This window comes from Mytilus edulis, chromosome 14 (genome assembly GCF_963676685.1).
Source record: "Mytilus edulis chromosome 14, xbMytEdul2.2, whole genome shotgun sequence".
Classification (NCBI taxonomy): Eukaryota; Metazoa; Mollusca; class Bivalvia; order Mytilida; family Mytilidae; genus Mytilus; species Mytilus edulis.
The window spans coordinates 67,339,836-67,357,356 of NC_092357.1; the positions used below are offsets into that span (position 1 = coordinate 67,339,836).

The window sequence follows — 17,521 nt, forward strand, 5'->3', positions numbered from 1 at the left end:
TTTACCGTTATTCGTCATGAAGGTACCCCCATTACCACCCTCTATTAGTAATACTTTAAATTCCTTTCTATACAAAACCATTTCAGTCATAAATTTGAAAATGTGCATGCTGCATGCTGCATGCTTGTGTGCTATTTCTAATAGTGTAATAATTCGATTAAAAAATATTTTCAAAGCCAGTATTTTATAGTGAGGCATTATCATGAACAGAATTTCATAGTGAAATATTGTCCAGAAGGAGGTGACAAAATTTCATGGAGAAAGTCACTATTTCATTATGAAATACTGTCAGTGGACAATATTCTATATGAACTTTTGTCCGATAGACAATATTTCATGGGGGACATGTACAATATTTTAGGTTACAAAATCGGCATGTGGTAATATCGGATGCTCCTAACACGCACTGCTCCATATATGACACTCATGTCATGATGATCATTTTAAGTCTCGCTCAGTTATGTCCAAATCGAGGAAAATAGGTCGGGAGATTGGTAATTCGTTAACGAGCTTCGAATACTCCCGATTCCAAAACGTTTGACAAACCACTATTTATGCAATCTATAGCTATTCCTGGGAGTAGAAAGTCGTTTATAATTCAGTCAGTGAACAATTCAGAGTGTAGAAATTGTTAACATTTGATTGATAAGAAATATGGCCACATCAATGGTAATTAATAGGTGCATCCTTGGCGCTATTTTGCCGACTCCGGCAAAATAACTTTATTTATAAATAGTTTTGCTATTTTGCCGGTTTTAAGATCAAGACTTAGAAGTATACAGATTAAGAATAGAAAAAATATAGAAATATACACTTGGAAAAGAAACCTTATACAAATAAGTCTTCTATAGCACATTTATATATACAAAGCGTCCATATAAAAGTTTATATTCTTTATTTTAATTAGAAGTCTCTAAAACATGTCTTTTTTAAAACATTTTAAAAGCATACATACTAAAACTGATACTAGTTTTCTTTTCTTTAAAAGGAAGTCTGTAAACAATCTGTATTGAAATAGAAGATATGCATTGTTTACTACTTACTAAACATGCAAACCCATATGAAAAATGATAACTCTAATTCTTTTATTGATAAGCATATCATATTAGTTTTTATATAAAAATTCAACAACATCAAAATGCTTTACAAGATAAACATAAATATCGTGTGTACATATGATTTAATGAGCCAGGTCACTATAAGTGAATACACCAGACCTAGGACCCAGGATGCAAGGCGAAAACAGAGTAATTGATCACATCTAGCAACACATATCATTTATGCATAAATAGTTTCAATAAATTTGGATTTCATATATAGTCATATTAAAATCGGAGATAAGACCAGCAAAATAGTAAAACTCTATATAGATCGCTATTTTGCCGGAGCTGGCAAAATATCCACTGCCTAATTTATATCAGAGACATGTAATACGTGACAAAAACAGAAGTCATTACTAACTGCTGGTAGTGTGAACCACTATTTGACCGTGATTTGTCGTGCAGTTTATATATCCAAAGTTTTAAGAAGAAGTCAAAATACATCTAGTTCATATATGTAATAAGCTTGAATGTGATGTTTGTATGGATTTATACTTACCTGAGATATGTTCTATTCTTGAATCTTTTAATTATGAATAGGATCACATTTTTTTGAATATTCTAAAAGTATTTGTCTATATCCTCTAGATAGGTTTTTTTGTCATGGTTAATCATACTACATTAATTTCTTTTTTTTTAAATAAATTGTGGCAAATTACCAAATTACTTCTAAAAAAAACACCCTTCATCCGTATTTAAAACAGGTTCGTATCCGTCGTCCGGTAAAAGTTTTATAAAATATCCGGTTTTCATAGCATGCTGCCTTGACCAAAAAAAGTTGACCTTTCTTGGATTTTATCATCCTTTTTTATTCAGAGTGTGTGACAACAACATTTTTGAGCAATATATTCTTTCTTAACCACCACAAACGCCATAAACAATGTCTTTTCTAAGTAAAATTGGATATCTAGGCCTTGGTGTTGCTCTAGTCGGTGGAGTCGCTCAGACAGCATTATACAACGGTAAACTTCATCTTTTTGAAAACCTTATTTCGTCTTGTCGAAGATGAGTTTGACGTACTAAGATATTGTGTATATGTTAAATTTGACTGACCGTAGATTTGAGATTCGTAATTTAATTTCTAAAATGTTACACAATTATGTAATCAGCTGCACAGCCACAGGTCTAGAAGTCATGTGGGTTCAATAATCGATTCAGTGCCAGTGGTCCTTATTGACCTTCATATTTCAATTTTATTTTAGTATAGTAGAAACAATACTGGCTCTCAGAGGTAAAAATTAACAACAATTGAAATGCATGTGAACTCAAAACAAGGTTGCAGTAAAGTAGGTCATTGACATTGTTCTGGCTTTGATTTCATCACCAGACCTATAACTTACATCAGGTGCAAGACAACTAGTCACTGAGATAAAATGTGCTGATTTCAAAGAAAAGACAACTCAGAACATCTTTTAATTATAAAAAAGAAGATGTAGTATGATTTAAAAGTCATAGTCCGCTATAAAAGTCATCTTGGACCGTCAATACGTAAACTCTGACCATCTATACAATCGACTTGGACAAAGTTATATTTAGTATAAATAGGAAAGATTTGACTACATAAATGAGTTTCTTACATGAACCAAACTTTTTCTCAGAAGTTGGGCTGTCATAATCACATGATAACTCAAAGACTTTAAACAATGATTAGACAAATCAGACTGTGTATCACAACTTTTAGACAATGTTGTTTGATCAGGTTTTATTTAGTACCCAGTTGTCTCTAGGCTGAGTTGTCCTGCATTGTTAACATCATGACATGCATGATTTTTTTTAAGGTTTTCAATATTAAAATCAAATTTTTTATTGGTTAAAGAACACGTATATATATCACAATGATAGAAAATGTATTCTTTTCTATTTTTTCAGTTGATGGTGGTCATAGAGCAGTTATATTTGACAGATTCAGAGGAGTACAAGACATAGTTTCTGGAGAAGGGACACATTTTTTGATACCATGGGTACAGAAACCAATCATATTTGACATTCGATCAAGACCAAGAAGTGTTCCTGTTGTTACAGGAAGCAAAGGTAGGAAAATTTTCCATTGATAATAATATACAACGGAAACTATCGAAAAAACTATTCGTTTGTGATAACTACTAACTACCAGTGGCGGATCCAGAACTTTTCCTAAGGGGGGCCCGCTGACTGACCTAAGGGGGGGGCCCTCTCCAGTCATGCTTCAATGATTCCCTATATAACCAAATTTTTCCCACAAAAGGGGGGGCCCCACCCCTGGATCCGCCTATGACTACAGGATGTAGCTGATTAACTTGATTGTGTTTAAATCAGATGCCTGGTAGATAAAATAATTTTAAAACATCCTAGTACATTATCATGATTATGTTTTGCTTATATTTAAAGGGGTTATGGCATGGGGTATATAATAAATCATTGAGATAGCAATCCATAAGAAATAAAATATACATTTATTAGGGCAACATTATTTTCATTTAGTCTTCAATGATAGCATGATTTCAACTTGTTATCAGAAGGGTAAAAAACAAAGAATATTGAATTGTTTTCTTTTAAAGGAATGTTTCAGCCTCTGCTGCAGGGGAGGGGGTATTAAGTTATATCCTTGTCTGTCTGTTCGTGGTCCATACATCAGTTTGTCTCAAAATTGGCTTTGTTTTTTTGTTCTGAAAAACAAATGTTAAGAAACTCATACACAATGCCTAAATTACATGTACCTCAAAACTCAGATCAAGTAAAAATTTGGGTAGAGTCGCTTTTACAGAACTTTCTTGAGTTGACACATTTCCCGTATATTTATCGTGTTTATATCATGCATATTATTTGCTTATTTTCCCAATTTTGTTAGTATACAAAATCTTTGCACTTTTCTATATGATGGTTTTTGAGAAATCAAAGAATAATCATTTTATGTTTTCAGATTTACAGAACGTTAATGTCACATTGAGAATTTTATTCAGACCAAAGGCTGATGCCCTCCCAAATATATACACAAATGTTGGTCTTGATTACGATGAAAGAATTCTTCCATCCATCACAAATGAAGTCTTAAAGGCTGTAGTGGTGAGTAAATTTGATTAGAGATGCAGCGTCTCTTGTTAACATCAAAAGTATGTGTTTGATTTCACCAGAGCTATCCTATTTCCTACCGGAAAATCACTACACAAATGAACGTCTTGAAATATATTGTCTATTAAAATTAGAAAAATGCAAAGTTATAGTATTGTAAAACAGAAAGAGAGAAAGTTAATGTTAAAAGTCAAGCACACATCTGAAAACTGTTTCCGGAATATGAAACTACCTGGCATACCCTTACCCTTATTCCTTCTGCCATATTCCATTTGGCTGTATTGAAGTAATAATATCTCCAAGATAGACAATTTGATAAACTCAATGGGTAAAAAAATGTAATCTGAAACAAAAATCCCTTTTCTACTGATAATTTTATTTGCATGTTCCTCATTCAACATGTTCAATGATTGCGGTTGACTCAAAAATCTAAATTAAGCACAAACACATTTATTTAATATTTACATTTTTTTCAAATTGTCAATACATTGTTAATTGTTAAATGTAGCCTTGAAAGAACAGAAAATAAAACCCTACCAATCTGAATAAATATAAAGTAAATCTGTATAAGAAGATATGGCATGTATGGTATGAGTGCCAATGAGACAACTCTCCATCTAAGTCACAATTTGTAAAAGGTCAAAGTACAGTCTTCAACATAAAGCCTTGGCTCACATCAAACAGCATGAACAGCAAGCTATAAGGCCAAATAAAAATATATGTGTGGTTCCAGTTACAAACTTTTAAAAAATAGGGTCGGTTTGTCGCCATTTAAAAAAAAAAAAAAAAAAAAAAATTTAATTTTTGATTGTCAAAATCAGGGAAAAAATTGAGTGTTTACTGAAATTGTTTCCAGTATTATACAAGCTCAAACAGGATGGCCGTCATTTTTACATGTGTTTGGTTGTAAAATAAACAATCATGATATGTTTTTAGCTAATTTTGTTGCATTCTTTTATGAATTTTTGCATTTTAGCCATACCAGATACTTTTGATGGAAATCGGATGACAGAAATCTATGAATTTGATCATTTTGATTCATAAATTTCATCTTTTGAAAATTTATTTTTCAGAAATGAAAAAAAAAGTTCTAGAGTCGCGACGTTTTAACTAGGATTGGTCTGGAAACTGGAACCACACATATATATTTATTTGGCCTAAAGATCCACAAAAATGACCAGTGTTTCACAGAAAAAAACTGAAATTTAAGATACATGTACCACCTTTAATTTGTTTTCTTTTTGTTCTATTAGGCCCAGTTTGATGCAAGTGAAATGATAACACAGAGAGAAATTGTATCACACAGAGTTAGTGAAGAATTAACAGAAAGAGCTGCCACATTTGGTTTAATTCTGGATGACATTTCATTGGTAAGATTTTTCAGGGGTCATGAGCTGGTCCTTGACCTTTGAGTTTTAACATTTTTTAAGAATATTTCTAAGATTAATTTGAACTATATGAATCATGTGCTTTTAAAAAAAAAATCCTAGTTTTTATTAAAAACGGATTTCGTGGATTTTAAGTCTGACATGTATTTATACAAGAATGTAGAAAATTAGTTTTTTTGTTTAACATTATTAAATTTGAGGTTCGACTGTACCAATGAAATCCGTGTATATTGGTATCCCTGGGATAATAATGAATTCATATTCAGTAAGACAATATAATTATATATGTCTCTGTTATAACCGTTATCATGGAATTACCCTAGTTAAGGTTGACAATGTGTGTTTTTTTTTTTTTTTTTACTAATTCCTAATAGGCTATGTCAAGGTACTCAATGCAAAAATACCTTAAGCATGTTACAAAGGAGAGCCATGGTGTAGTGGTTAGTGCATCGGACCACTAACACAAAGGTTCCTGGTTTTATTCTCACTGGGAAGAAAATTTGAGGGAATAAATTTTGGCTCTCCCTTGACACCATTTGCAAGTATGGTCTTGAGAAACGATGATAGTCCATTGGAAGGGGACGTTAAATGGCTAACCCATGTTAAGAGAGAGCCATATCTCTTGCACATAAAAGGCACCATTGTAGTATTAAAAAGGGCAGGCTAATGCCGCTACAAGGCAGCACTCGCACCCGCAAAGTGGATAAGGATTTTATTTAAATATAAGTTGCAATAACTTGTTTCCCAATCCACTATAGATAAATATGTTTAAACTAAAGAGAAGTTGAATGATGATTGTGACTTCTTTACACTCTCAGAATGATCAAGGGAAGATAATCCAAAGATATTTTATTTTCCAGACACATTTAACATTTGGTAGAGAATTCACACAAGCTGTAGAAATGAAACAGGTAGCCCAGCAAGATGCTGAACGAGCTAGATATCTTGTAGAAAAGGTAAGATTAATATGAGGATAGGCATTTCCAATTTTCATTCAACATTTTTAGGTACCACCCATGTTGAATAAAAAAGACAGACCTCATGGGGGTGTCAAATAATCACATAATCACAATTTTTTTGCCAATATAATCACATATTCATTGATTAATTTTTAACAAGATAATCAAATAATCTAAAATACAGTCCTTGTTTATCAAATAATCATATATATTTGGTTTGGTAATCAAATAATCATATATGTATTTGGTTTGGTAATCAAAAAATCATATATATATTTGGTTTGGTAATCAAATAATCATATATATATTTGGTTTGGTAATCAAATAATCATATATATATATTTGGTTTGGTAATCAAATAATCATATATATATTTGGTTTGGTAATCAGATAATCATATATATATTTGGTTTGGTAATCAAATAATCATATATATATTTGGTTTGGTAATCAGATAATCATATATATATTTGGTTTGGTAATCAAATAATCATATATATATTTGGTTTGGTAATCAAATAATCATATATATATTTGGTTTGGTAATCAGATAATCATATATATATTTGGTTTGGTAATCAAATAATCATATATATATTTGGTTTGGTAATCAAATAATCACTGTAAAATGACCAAGTAATCACATAATCAATATCCCCATGAGGAGTCTCATATACTAGAGGGACAATAAAATTTAAAAGGTCAAAGAAAAACCAATGATACCATATTACCATGACAAAAATAACAATGAGAAGAAAAACAAATCTTCAAGGCACTACATAGAAAACTAAAGTCTGAAGCAAAACCAACGCCGCCAACACTCTGATAGATCCTGATCCATGTGTGGCACCTGTCTTGTTGTTTTCGTGTGGCACCTGTGTTGTTGTTCATTGCTCATTTGGTGATATTTAAGTCTCACTTTATAAAATTTTAATATTTTGAAATTTAAGAATTCCATTGCTAGTATATTTATAAACATGAACTAAGAAAGGCCAATATGAACACACAGACTTGTACAGATGACCTTGAACATTTTGAAATGAACAAGTCAAAAGTTTAAAAAGTTAAATCAGCTGTAAAAAAATTAATTGATCAGTCTATATTAAATATGAAAATAATTAGAAGCGGGTACACATTAATAAGACAGCAACCCCAAAAAAAAACAATCAGAGGACACATAGTTTGGTATTGAATGTACAGTGGGTCTAAATAATATGTCAATCTCCAAATAGTCCCGAGTCAATCAAAGTTTCGAATATTTTAACAGACACATTCAATGATCTGCTATCAACGCTTATTTCATATTGGTTAAGGATTGGATTCTCTTATTGGATACAAAGGGGTCACATGACATTCTTTATTATTCATTCCATCGGTCTTTAACGGAACAAAGTTGACCAGAAAACCGATCGTTTACGGACTTTTACATGTTAATGACCGGTGAGGCATGGTTTCTCTGTTTAGAGAGATATCATTTTAATAAAACATTTTCTTGTTTTCAATTTTATATTTAAGTTGTTGAATTGTTTACCATATGTTTTCGTAAATTATAATATTATAAAAAACTGTATTTAGTATTCATATACTGAAAAATTGCACTTTAATGAATAGCAGTGACTTATAGTTACATGTATTACTACGGCTGGTCTTCACTCTTTGCTATAGAAGTGGTACAATAACTCGAGCTTGCTTTGAACTTTTTGAATTTATGAGAATTTGTGAAAACATGGTTCCTCATGGACTGCCCGTAGGACAGTGGTTTTGACTGCGACAGCAATAATGACCTCCCCTATGGCTCAGTCGTTATCATTGTCTTAATCAATACCATATCTCCATAATCACCAGTTTTTCAATAACTATTATGTAATTAATCCTTTTGATCATGATGATAAAAAACAACACACAAAAAAAAGAATAAAAAAGAGAAAAAAACGCTGAATTCTAGAATCAGTAAAAACTGGAGAGAAAAAAAGTAACATATTTCAAATAGTGGCGAGGTTTGTAACTTTTCAGAGTTATCTTTTATAGGCCGAGATGATGAGGCAAGCTGCTGTCATAACAGCAGAGGGAGATTCAGAAGGAGCCAAGTTACTGGCCTTGGCATTCAGAGAGGCAGGCGAAGGATTAGTCGAATTACGTAAACTAGAGGCGGCAGAAGACATTGCCTACCAATTGTCCGGGTCACGTAACATCACATACTTACCGTCAGGCCAACAGACATTGTTATCCTTACCGCAGTAACTGTGTCTATAAATAGAATAGACGATATATTTCTGTTTGTGTATATGTATGTAAAGTTTTTGAGACAGTAAAAGAACAATTTTCTTAATTAAGTTTTGTCTTTCATATGTTAGATTAATTATTTATTATTCAGTTTTTATGCAAGTTAATCAACATGATCAGCTTCATATATGTTCAGCTGAAGCTTGCCTCTGGGTGCAGGAATTTCTCGCTGCATTGAAGACCAGTTGGTGGCCTTTGGCTGTTTTCTGATCTTCTGTGAGATTGTTACATTTGTATCTCTTTGACACATTCCCCATTTCCATTTTCATTACCTTCTCATAGGAGGATGTTCCCTGAGGGCCCTTTTTGGCCATGCATGTCAAGTAAATATCCATGTTTCTGATCAGGATGAGAACATGTTAATGTGGTATGAATATGAAGCCTCCTTTGTACTAGACCAACAAGTTGGGCTGGCTTTTGAAATGTGGTAGTGCACTGCACGAACTAACAATCCACAATAAAGACCAGTTAACTTGCCTAGACAAATAACTCTTTACTACATTTAGTAGCAAACCACTCTGCTGTTAATTAATGTTACTACTGTCATGCTGTGTGGTTAGAGGAGAAGAAGTAATTAACAATTTCCATACAGTTCCATATAGTTTGTTTACATTCTCATGGTCTGGTCGATAATTTTCCCATTAGCATCATACCACATCTCCTCATTTGTATTTTAGCAAAATTCAAGATCATTAAACAGATTAACAAGATCTTCAAAAGGAGAACTAAAGCTTCAAGTAAAATGTATTTGAAATATTGTCCACAAGGTGGAAGGGGATCTGCTGCATTCATAAAGTTTGTCAGTATATATTGAAGTTGTATGCATGGATATAACTATCCGGCAGCAGTGGTGTAATCTATATGCTGAAAGCATTATATTTCAGAAGGCAAATGTCCTGGATGCCTCATATCTTGTATGCCATGACCTTATGTTACAAAGTGTATGCCTGTTGTATGTCTAATGTCCATGACCTCATTTTTATGGTTCAGTAACAAAATCTAGTTTTTTTTGTCATGTGAATTTCTCTCTCATTATGAGTAATAGGACAACTATATTTAGTATATTGGTCCCTTGCAAGATATACATGTCCATCAGAGAGGATTCACATGACCTTGACCTCATTCCCTGTTTCATTGATCAAGATTAAAGTTGAATGATTAGGTCCATTCCTCAAATACTATAAGCAGAAGGATAACCACATGTGGTGTATGGAATGACTGTAATGGGCACATGTCAGTCTGGCAGGTTTCATTTGACCTTGACCTCATTTAATGGCTCATTGGTCAATGTTAAGTCTGTGTTTTGGTCTGTTTTTGAACTACTATGGGTAATAGGTCAACTATAGTTGGAATGATTGTAAGGTGTGCATGTCTGTCTGGTAGGTATCATCTGACCTTGACCTCATTATCATGGCTCATTGGTCAATGTTATTTTTTTTGTGTATTTGTCTGTTTTTCAAGTACTATAAAGTAATAGTTTTTTTTCAAATTCTTCAAGCAGTAGTAATTATATTTGGTGATTGAAATAATTGTAAGGTGTACATGTCTGTCTGGCAGGTATTATCAGACCTTGACATCATTTTCCGTATATGAGATACTACAAATGTATTAAAAGTAACAGGTCAACTATATTTGGTTTAATGAATTATTGTAAGGTGTACATGTCTGTCTTACCTGATTCATCTGACCATGACCTCATTATCATAGAAGATTGATAATGTTAAGTTCATGTGATACTTGTGGTAAAACCCTCAGACAGGAAACAAAAAAGGAATGTCCCTAATCAAATGTCAAAATCAAAAGCTCAAACACATCAAAAGAATGGATAACAACTGTCATATTCCTGACTTGGTACAGACATTTTCAAATGTAGAAAATGGTGGATTGAACATGGTTTTATAGCTATCTTAACCCTCACTTGTATGACAGTCGCATCAAATTCCATTATATTGACAACGATACATGAACAAAACAAATGGACACAATAGGTAAAAATGTCAAAATAGGGGTACAGCAGTCAACATTGTGTTATCATCTTAATCACTATAAAAACAAACAAAAGTAACAAAGAATGTTAAAAATGGATGTTCCATCATATTATGAGTAACCAAATGGAAGAAATATTCTGTAATATTTTTTCCACTGGAACAAATATGGTATTTTTTCCCTACAAACTAAATGATATAAAATATTATTTCAAACAGGAATCAATGAAATTGTAGGTTAAGGGGACCTTCTGTTAGGGGGAACAAATATATGTCGACAGATATCTACCAAACAAATAATTTAAGTTAAAACCATAAGTATAGTTCATCATGCCCTTTATTTTTTAAAAACCAAGAATCCAGTTCTTCTACATTTTTCCAGTCTACAAGTTTCCACCAATCAGAGATATGATTAGGTCTCTTGTTTTTATGTTTTAAATAGTAGGCGTGTTCCCATACATCAATCACTAAAATTGGGCAGAGTCCTTGTGACAATGGAGAATCCTGATTGGCTGTTGTTGAAATGATGAGCATCCTGTCCTTTGGTTGCCTTGACAACCATACATAACCTGTAATTTCAGGAATAATATAATATAGTATTGGCTTAGAGTTTCAATATTTTTATCTAGAATGAAAAAAAATATTAACTTGGATAATGGAAATACTGGTCAATATTGAAACTGGACATGCGTTTAGGGGTTCCCTATCTTTAAGTAAGGTGATGATGTGTGATTGCCACTGACTTGCAGTTTTTACAGGGTCAGTAAGTCATTTTTTTTTTATATAGCATTGTAATCTGGAATATTTATTTTTTTCAAATTCCAGTATATAAAAGCATATCATTTTTCCAAAAGTACATCATTTATAATCTGTCCATGAAAAAATGTCATTGAACAATTTTGTCTCTTGTTAAAATTTAAAATAAATCTCATTTATCTAAGTATACTATAAAGAAAGCAAAACATTTCTTTAAATTGGTGACTGACATCCTAAAACTTAAGAATGGTGAATCAGAAAATTTTCAAAATCAATTGATAGCTTGTTTTTATTTATCCTAGCATAGTAGTCTATTTTTCTTTATCTTTATAATCTCAACAATTGTGTAAAGAAAATTAATGCGCAAGCTGGAGTAGGATATATGAGATATTAAAATTCATCAACCAGGAAATTTTACAAAATTGGAAGGGAGCTTTCTGTCATCTTTTAAATTGTTTTTATGAAAGTTTTACGGAAACTCATCAAAGTATGAAAGATTGCTTGAATTTGTACAATGCTTTCTTTGATGTACAGAGGGAAGGACTGACAGATAAAGGGATAGTGTCCTTGACGTGGAGGTTAAAACTTTACTTGTTATATAACTAGCTATAATCATGATTTTTAAGTTGAAGCTGTGATAAAGATACTTTCAAGTTTTGTTGACTGATTTTGACAATTTTCATGTTGTTAACAAGTGTTTTTTTTACATTGGTCATGAAAGTTTTCAACTATATGAAGTTCTATGCATTTGTTGTCAACTGAAAATTGTCTCCCCTTGTTTAGATCAGGTACTTCAGATAATTTTCAATTTCATAACAAATCTAAAAATGACTGATCAAAACAAGGGGAGGTAATTTTTTTACTATTTTTTAATAATGAAAATCAGAAATACCTGCTGCAAACAAGGGGAGATAATTTTCAATTTCATGAAAAATCTGAAATTCCTGAGATGGCAGAAACCACATGAACCATTAAATCTTCAGAATTTCCTGGATTTTTGATTTTATTTTTTGAAAAATTCATTCAAGCTTATATACACATAAAATGTATGGTTTCAAGTAACGAAGATGTGTGCACGCTTATGTGAACATATAGAAAACCATTTACTTTGGGTGTCTGTCCAGCATGGAGATTTTGAAATTTATAAATGCATTGCAAATAAGGCAAAAAATTTGATGCTCTGATACCAATCTTTTCCTCACCTGCAGAATCCTGCTAAAAGCCGACAAGAATTAAAGTCAAAATTCAAGAGATAAATTATATTCAGTGAATAAGCATAGGCGGATCCAGGGGGGGGGGGGGGCCCTGGGGGGCCTGGGCCCCCCCCTTTCGTGGGAAAAATTTGGTTGATTATATAGGGAATCACTGAAGCATGACTGGAGAGGCCCCCCCCTTAGGTCAGTCAGAGGGCCCCACCTTAGGAAAAGTTCTGGATCCGCCACTGATAAAACCCTTGTCAGAACGTATCCTTACCATCAAAATCTCAAGATATTTTTCTTTAAATAATACTAAATTTTCCCCCACTTCGATTGGATGCCGTCAAGTGAGGAGACCAGAATTTCGACTTCTGATTGGACCATTATCTGAAGGAAATCGCCAACCTGTGTATGCAACTTTTTACTTGGCAATGTGTAGTACAATAACCTACAATTTACAGACATTTTTTTTCAGTCCACATAATGCAATTATATACCTCAAAGGCTCAATGCTTCACAGAATAACTATAACAAAATTTCTGCATGAGACACATGTTCTGGTACACTAAAACTGTTACTTGCCACCTGAATCAAACAAGGGGAGATAGTTATGCAATTTCATCATTCAAATCTAAATCTGATCCAAACAACAGTCAGGGATATAACTCTATAGGGTTATTACAGGAAAATAACATACATTTGTTATTGTGGACTAAAAAATCAAAAACTGTGATAGCATACCTATGTTACATGTTTCAAAGGGACAATATACATCATAAGTTTAGTTAAAATCATACCTGTCAACCTGTGACAATGAAAATGCAGGTCATGACCTGCATTGAAGAATCAAATCTCAGGTCATAACGTGTACGAACTTTTTCGAGCTGAATTTCAGTATTTATGGTACATTTTCTTATAATGTATATCAAAGATACCAAAACATCAATGCATGTTCACTTTGTTAAGTCATTTTAAATCTTATTAAATATTATTTCATTGCACTTTTAAAGATTTTTATAAATTTGTGTAACTCAGTCTTATATGTGCTTTACTTTTTGAGAAAAATACTACAATCATCAAACACTAGAATTTAATGTAAATCTTAAATGTTTGAGACTATTGACTATGTAGCCTATAACCATATTAATTTTCATTTATCAAGGAAATTAGACTATGATAAAATATAGTAATACAGTTAAAGGAAGTATAAATGTAAAAAATAATTTTCAACTTTTTAAAAAAAAATGTATAAAGGTACAAACATAATGAAAAGTTATTTTTCAATATGTATTTGAATTTTATATTTTTATGATTTAATCTTTTTCACCCATAAAACGTAAATATAAGGAATAATTTTGAATGGTGACAAATAAGGGGAAGTAACTCTAGTTCAGTTTGTAAACCAATGGTGCAATTTATTTACGACCTAAAGCTAAGGTAATTATTGGTGTTTGACACCAAAGCTGTCAAGTGAAGCCATGCACTTAATGGGTCACTTAATTTGACAGTTCACATAGCTAGATGAACTTCCTGTTCATGGAAGAATAACGAATTTGCTGGTATTTCAAAGGAATATTACTTATGAAATCAATCTCAAGGCTAAGAAATACGGGTGAAATCAGGTCATTTTCGAAATTCCTGGGTTATTTCAATGACCCGGCGGGTGTTCCGGGTGATCTTTCAGAATTGTGAAAATCTCGGGTCACACCCGCAGAATACGGGTCAGTTGACAGGTATGTAAAATGTATACAAGTTCTATTGATATTACTATTGTCTTTATGTATACTTAACTATTAAAAGATGTAACAGTTCATAGTATTCCAATTTTGAATAGTACACTTATATGTTATTACAGAAAAAATTGCCTGTAATAACTGAAGGATGTTATCACAGCTTCTCTATATCACTTCAAAGCATTTGCTTAGACATAAATCATGCTGAATTACAATGTATTTTAATTTATTGTAAGAAATAATGACCAGAGCATGTAATGAGGTTCTGCGTAAGTTTCTCAGTAATTCCCAAGTTTCTTATAAAAATTATAATAAGTTACATTCCTTTAATAACTATGCCTTGTTATCACAGCTAAGTTAATTCTAAGTTAATAGCCTTGTCTCATTGATTTACCATGGTTAATCAAAAATGTATTAATTCAATTTAAAAATTAATTATCAAGGCTTTGCATTTAGTTTCTGCGCAAAGTCCCATGAGTTCCCTAGAGTCCACTATAGATTAAATAATTTTACAAATAACAAACATATGTTATTATAGATTTAGAAAATTTAAGGAAAAGTATCTGTAATAACACACGCAAGTTATTTTCTGTAATAACCCTATAGAGTTATATCTCTGACTGAACAAGGGGAGATAATTCTCAATTTCATAACAAATCTAAATCTGATCCAAAAAAGGAGAAATAAATTTCAATTTCATAAAAAAAATCTGAAATACCTGATCCAAACAAGGACAATGCTTTCTGTGTAAATGCTTCTTTAAATTTATCAAAGCTGCCAAAACTTCTTTCAATATCAGTCATCAGATTTGAAGAAGGTTTTCTGTCTTCTTCATCAGGGTTTGGCGACATGATCCACCAATATAAATTATGATTCACAAATCTATAAAGAGAAAAGATATGATTGGTTAAGTTAATAGCTTAATGTGATAACAACATTTACTAAATGGAATTAGATAAGTTACTGTTTACAAATCTGTAAATTGTTTATTTTAGGTTAAGATTTGGATGACCTCATTAATATTATATGCAGTATACATCAGTTAAAAATTACTATTCAATTTGAGATTTAAAGGTGACTGCTGATAATTGAAGATGATTTAAACCAGCAATAGAAAGGTTATTATATAACAGGGTTGTTCAAAGTCAGAAGCCTATAATTCAGTTGTTGTTTGCAAGGTCTGTCATTTGTTTTTCTAAATTGTTTAGTTACAAAGATGTATAAGGGAGCTACCATTTGATTTTTATGGGGGGGCTAGGATGAAAAATTTTGTCCTGCATTTTTTTTTAGCTGTAATCTCTGTCCTGCCTTTTTATTTTTCACTCTGTTCGGTCCTGCCTTTTTTTTTTTTAGTTTATCCTGACTTTTTTTTACCTAAATTGTCGTCCTGACTTTTTTTTTTTGCAAGTGTCTCATCCTGCCTTTTTTATTACTCAAAACTCCTGTCCTGCCTATTTTTTTCAAATTTCATCCTAGCCCCCCCATAAAAATCAAATGGTAGCTCCCTAAGTCAGATCAATCTTTTTTTCTTCATTTGAATTGATTCACAATATGTCATGTCAATGCCTTTTACAACTGATTATACAACAAGAGTTTTGCTCTTTGTTGAAGGTATTGTTGTACAGTGCCATACAAGCAAAATAAAAAAATAGAAATAACATGTTGCTAACAATTTGATTCAAAGCAGATTTCAGTTTTTACTGGTCATTTTTTCATGTTTTAAGTGTTTATGAGTGTTAATTTTTATTACAGATATCTTCAATTCTGCAGTGATAATTATGAACATTAGTGTTTTGAGAAGAGGGAATAGTTCTTTACGAACGTAAACTGCAACACAGAACAATATTTATTCCATTATTCTGATTCAAACAAACACACAATAGTTTTAAAACTGTTTTAAAAATTATCTTTTTTTTTTTTATGTATTCAGGTAATTTTTCAAATATTGAAAATTTGTGAAATCATTGTTTCCTTATAGACATCCAAATAAATTTATCTTTATGGATTTTTCACAATAAAAGTAAAAAAATAAAACAAAAAATTCTTACAATATTTTTTTTTTTTAATTCTTGCACATTTGACTCTGTAACCACTTTTCATCTTGCAAATGTAAATTGTCCTGAATAAAACAATGTTTTGCTCATTTGTGTTTCTTTACTGGAATATTAAGGTTATTTGATGCACAAAATAGGGTGCATTAGTGTTCTAGTTGTCCTCCATACTATATTTTATCTTTGCACCGGAAAGAGGTTAATAAACAAAACAATGGCGGATGGTGATCGCCGATTTTCAATCATTTATTGAACTGAATAAACTAGACAATTGGGTAACATATTATGCATCATTGTAAAGCTAAATATCTGAATTTTATTTATTTGAATCATATTTGTTCCGTCTAGCTCGACCGCCAGTTGGATTTGAAGAATAACATTATGACCACCGGAATGGGGTTAAACCAGTATATAACTTATATGATTTACTATACATCTCTGACATGTAGATGTTGTCATTTGACATGCCCACTTTCGAGCAGCTAACTACCATGACTACTGGAAACATGAACTTTGACTAAATGAAATAATGAAATTTGTTTAATCCAAACCCTGCAATAGAGTGTACTGGTATATGTCTTTGATGTAATCTTGAAACAGAAAAATATAGATGACATAAATATTCTTAACTCATATCATGTCAATACTAAAGCATTTAAACTATATTCAAATAATTATACTGTATGCTGAAAGAAAAAAAATCATTATTTCTTTTCGTAATTACAGAATTATTATACTGTCTCCAGCTTTCTAGAACAGCATTCAACTTCTTTGTATAAGCTGCATGATGTCCTTGGTGATGAACTCTCAACGTTTCCTTGTCAATGTAAGGTTCAAGTTCATCATAGTCATACGGAAGGTTTGGCAATTCATATTCTGCAGCAATAGCGTCGTTTGTCTTATATATTTCATGCTTGCAACTGCTGGGATTAAGTAAAATAAACAAACACAAAAATTTCAAGACTGCCGCCATTTTGACCAGACAAACAGGTACTGTCACGTGATCAAAGGATTTTTCATTC

At 31.9% G+C, this 17,521-nt stretch overlaps 2 protein-coding genes across 2 annotated transcripts; one reads left to right on the top strand and one right to left on the bottom strand.

Annotated features, from left to right (window-relative positions):
- The first annotated feature begins 1,821 nt into the window (after positions 1-1,821).
- On the top strand, positions 1,822-8,824 carry LOC139504474 (prohibitin 1-like). Its single transcript, XM_071294577.1, has 6 exons — positions 1,822-2,062; positions 2,970-3,131; positions 4,000-4,142; positions 5,402-5,518; positions 6,397-6,492; positions 8,524-8,824. Exons 1-6 carry the CDS (start codon positions 1,981-1,983, stop codon positions 8,734-8,736), a joined length of 813 nt encoding a protein of 270 aa, XP_071150678.1. The 5' UTR covers positions 1,822-1,980; the 3' UTR covers positions 8,737-8,824.
- A 2,230-nt stretch (positions 8,825-11,054) lies between these two features.
- Positions 11,055-17,499, bottom strand: LOC139504414 (superoxide dismutase [Mn/Fe]-like). Its single transcript, XM_071294496.1, has 4 exons — positions 17,161-17,499; positions 16,271-16,275; positions 15,167-15,330; positions 11,055-11,332 (listed from the first exon to the last, which is right to left on the bottom strand). Exons 1-4 carry the CDS (start codon positions 17,470-17,472, stop codon positions 11,070-11,072), a joined length of 744 nt encoding a protein of 247 aa, XP_071150597.1. The 5' UTR covers positions 17,473-17,499; the 3' UTR covers positions 11,055-11,069.
- Positions 17,500-17,521: the final 22 nt, after the last annotated feature.

Bases quoted from the DNA above. Each gene is read 5' to 3' on its own strand.
- LOC139504414 (XM_071294496.1), bottom strand. From the start codon at position 17,472: ATGGCGGCAGTCTTGAAATTTTTGTGTTTGTTTATTTTACTTAATCCC. The intron at 11,333-15,166 runs GTATTTCAGATT...CTGAAATTACAG, and splicing joins ATTGTCCTTGTTTGGATCAG to GTTATGTATGGTTGTCAAGG.
- LOC139504474 (XM_071294577.1), top strand. From the start codon at position 1,981: ATGTCTTTTCTAAGTAAAATTGGATATCTAGGCCTTGGTGTTGCTCTA. The intron at 2,063-2,969 runs GTAAACTTCATC...CTATTTTTTCAG, and splicing joins TCAGACAGCATTATACAACG to TTGATGGTGGTCATAGAGCA. The intron at 5,519-6,396 runs GTAAGATTTTTC...TTTATTTTCCAG, and splicing joins TTCTGGATGACATTTCATTG to ACACATTTAACATTTGGTAG.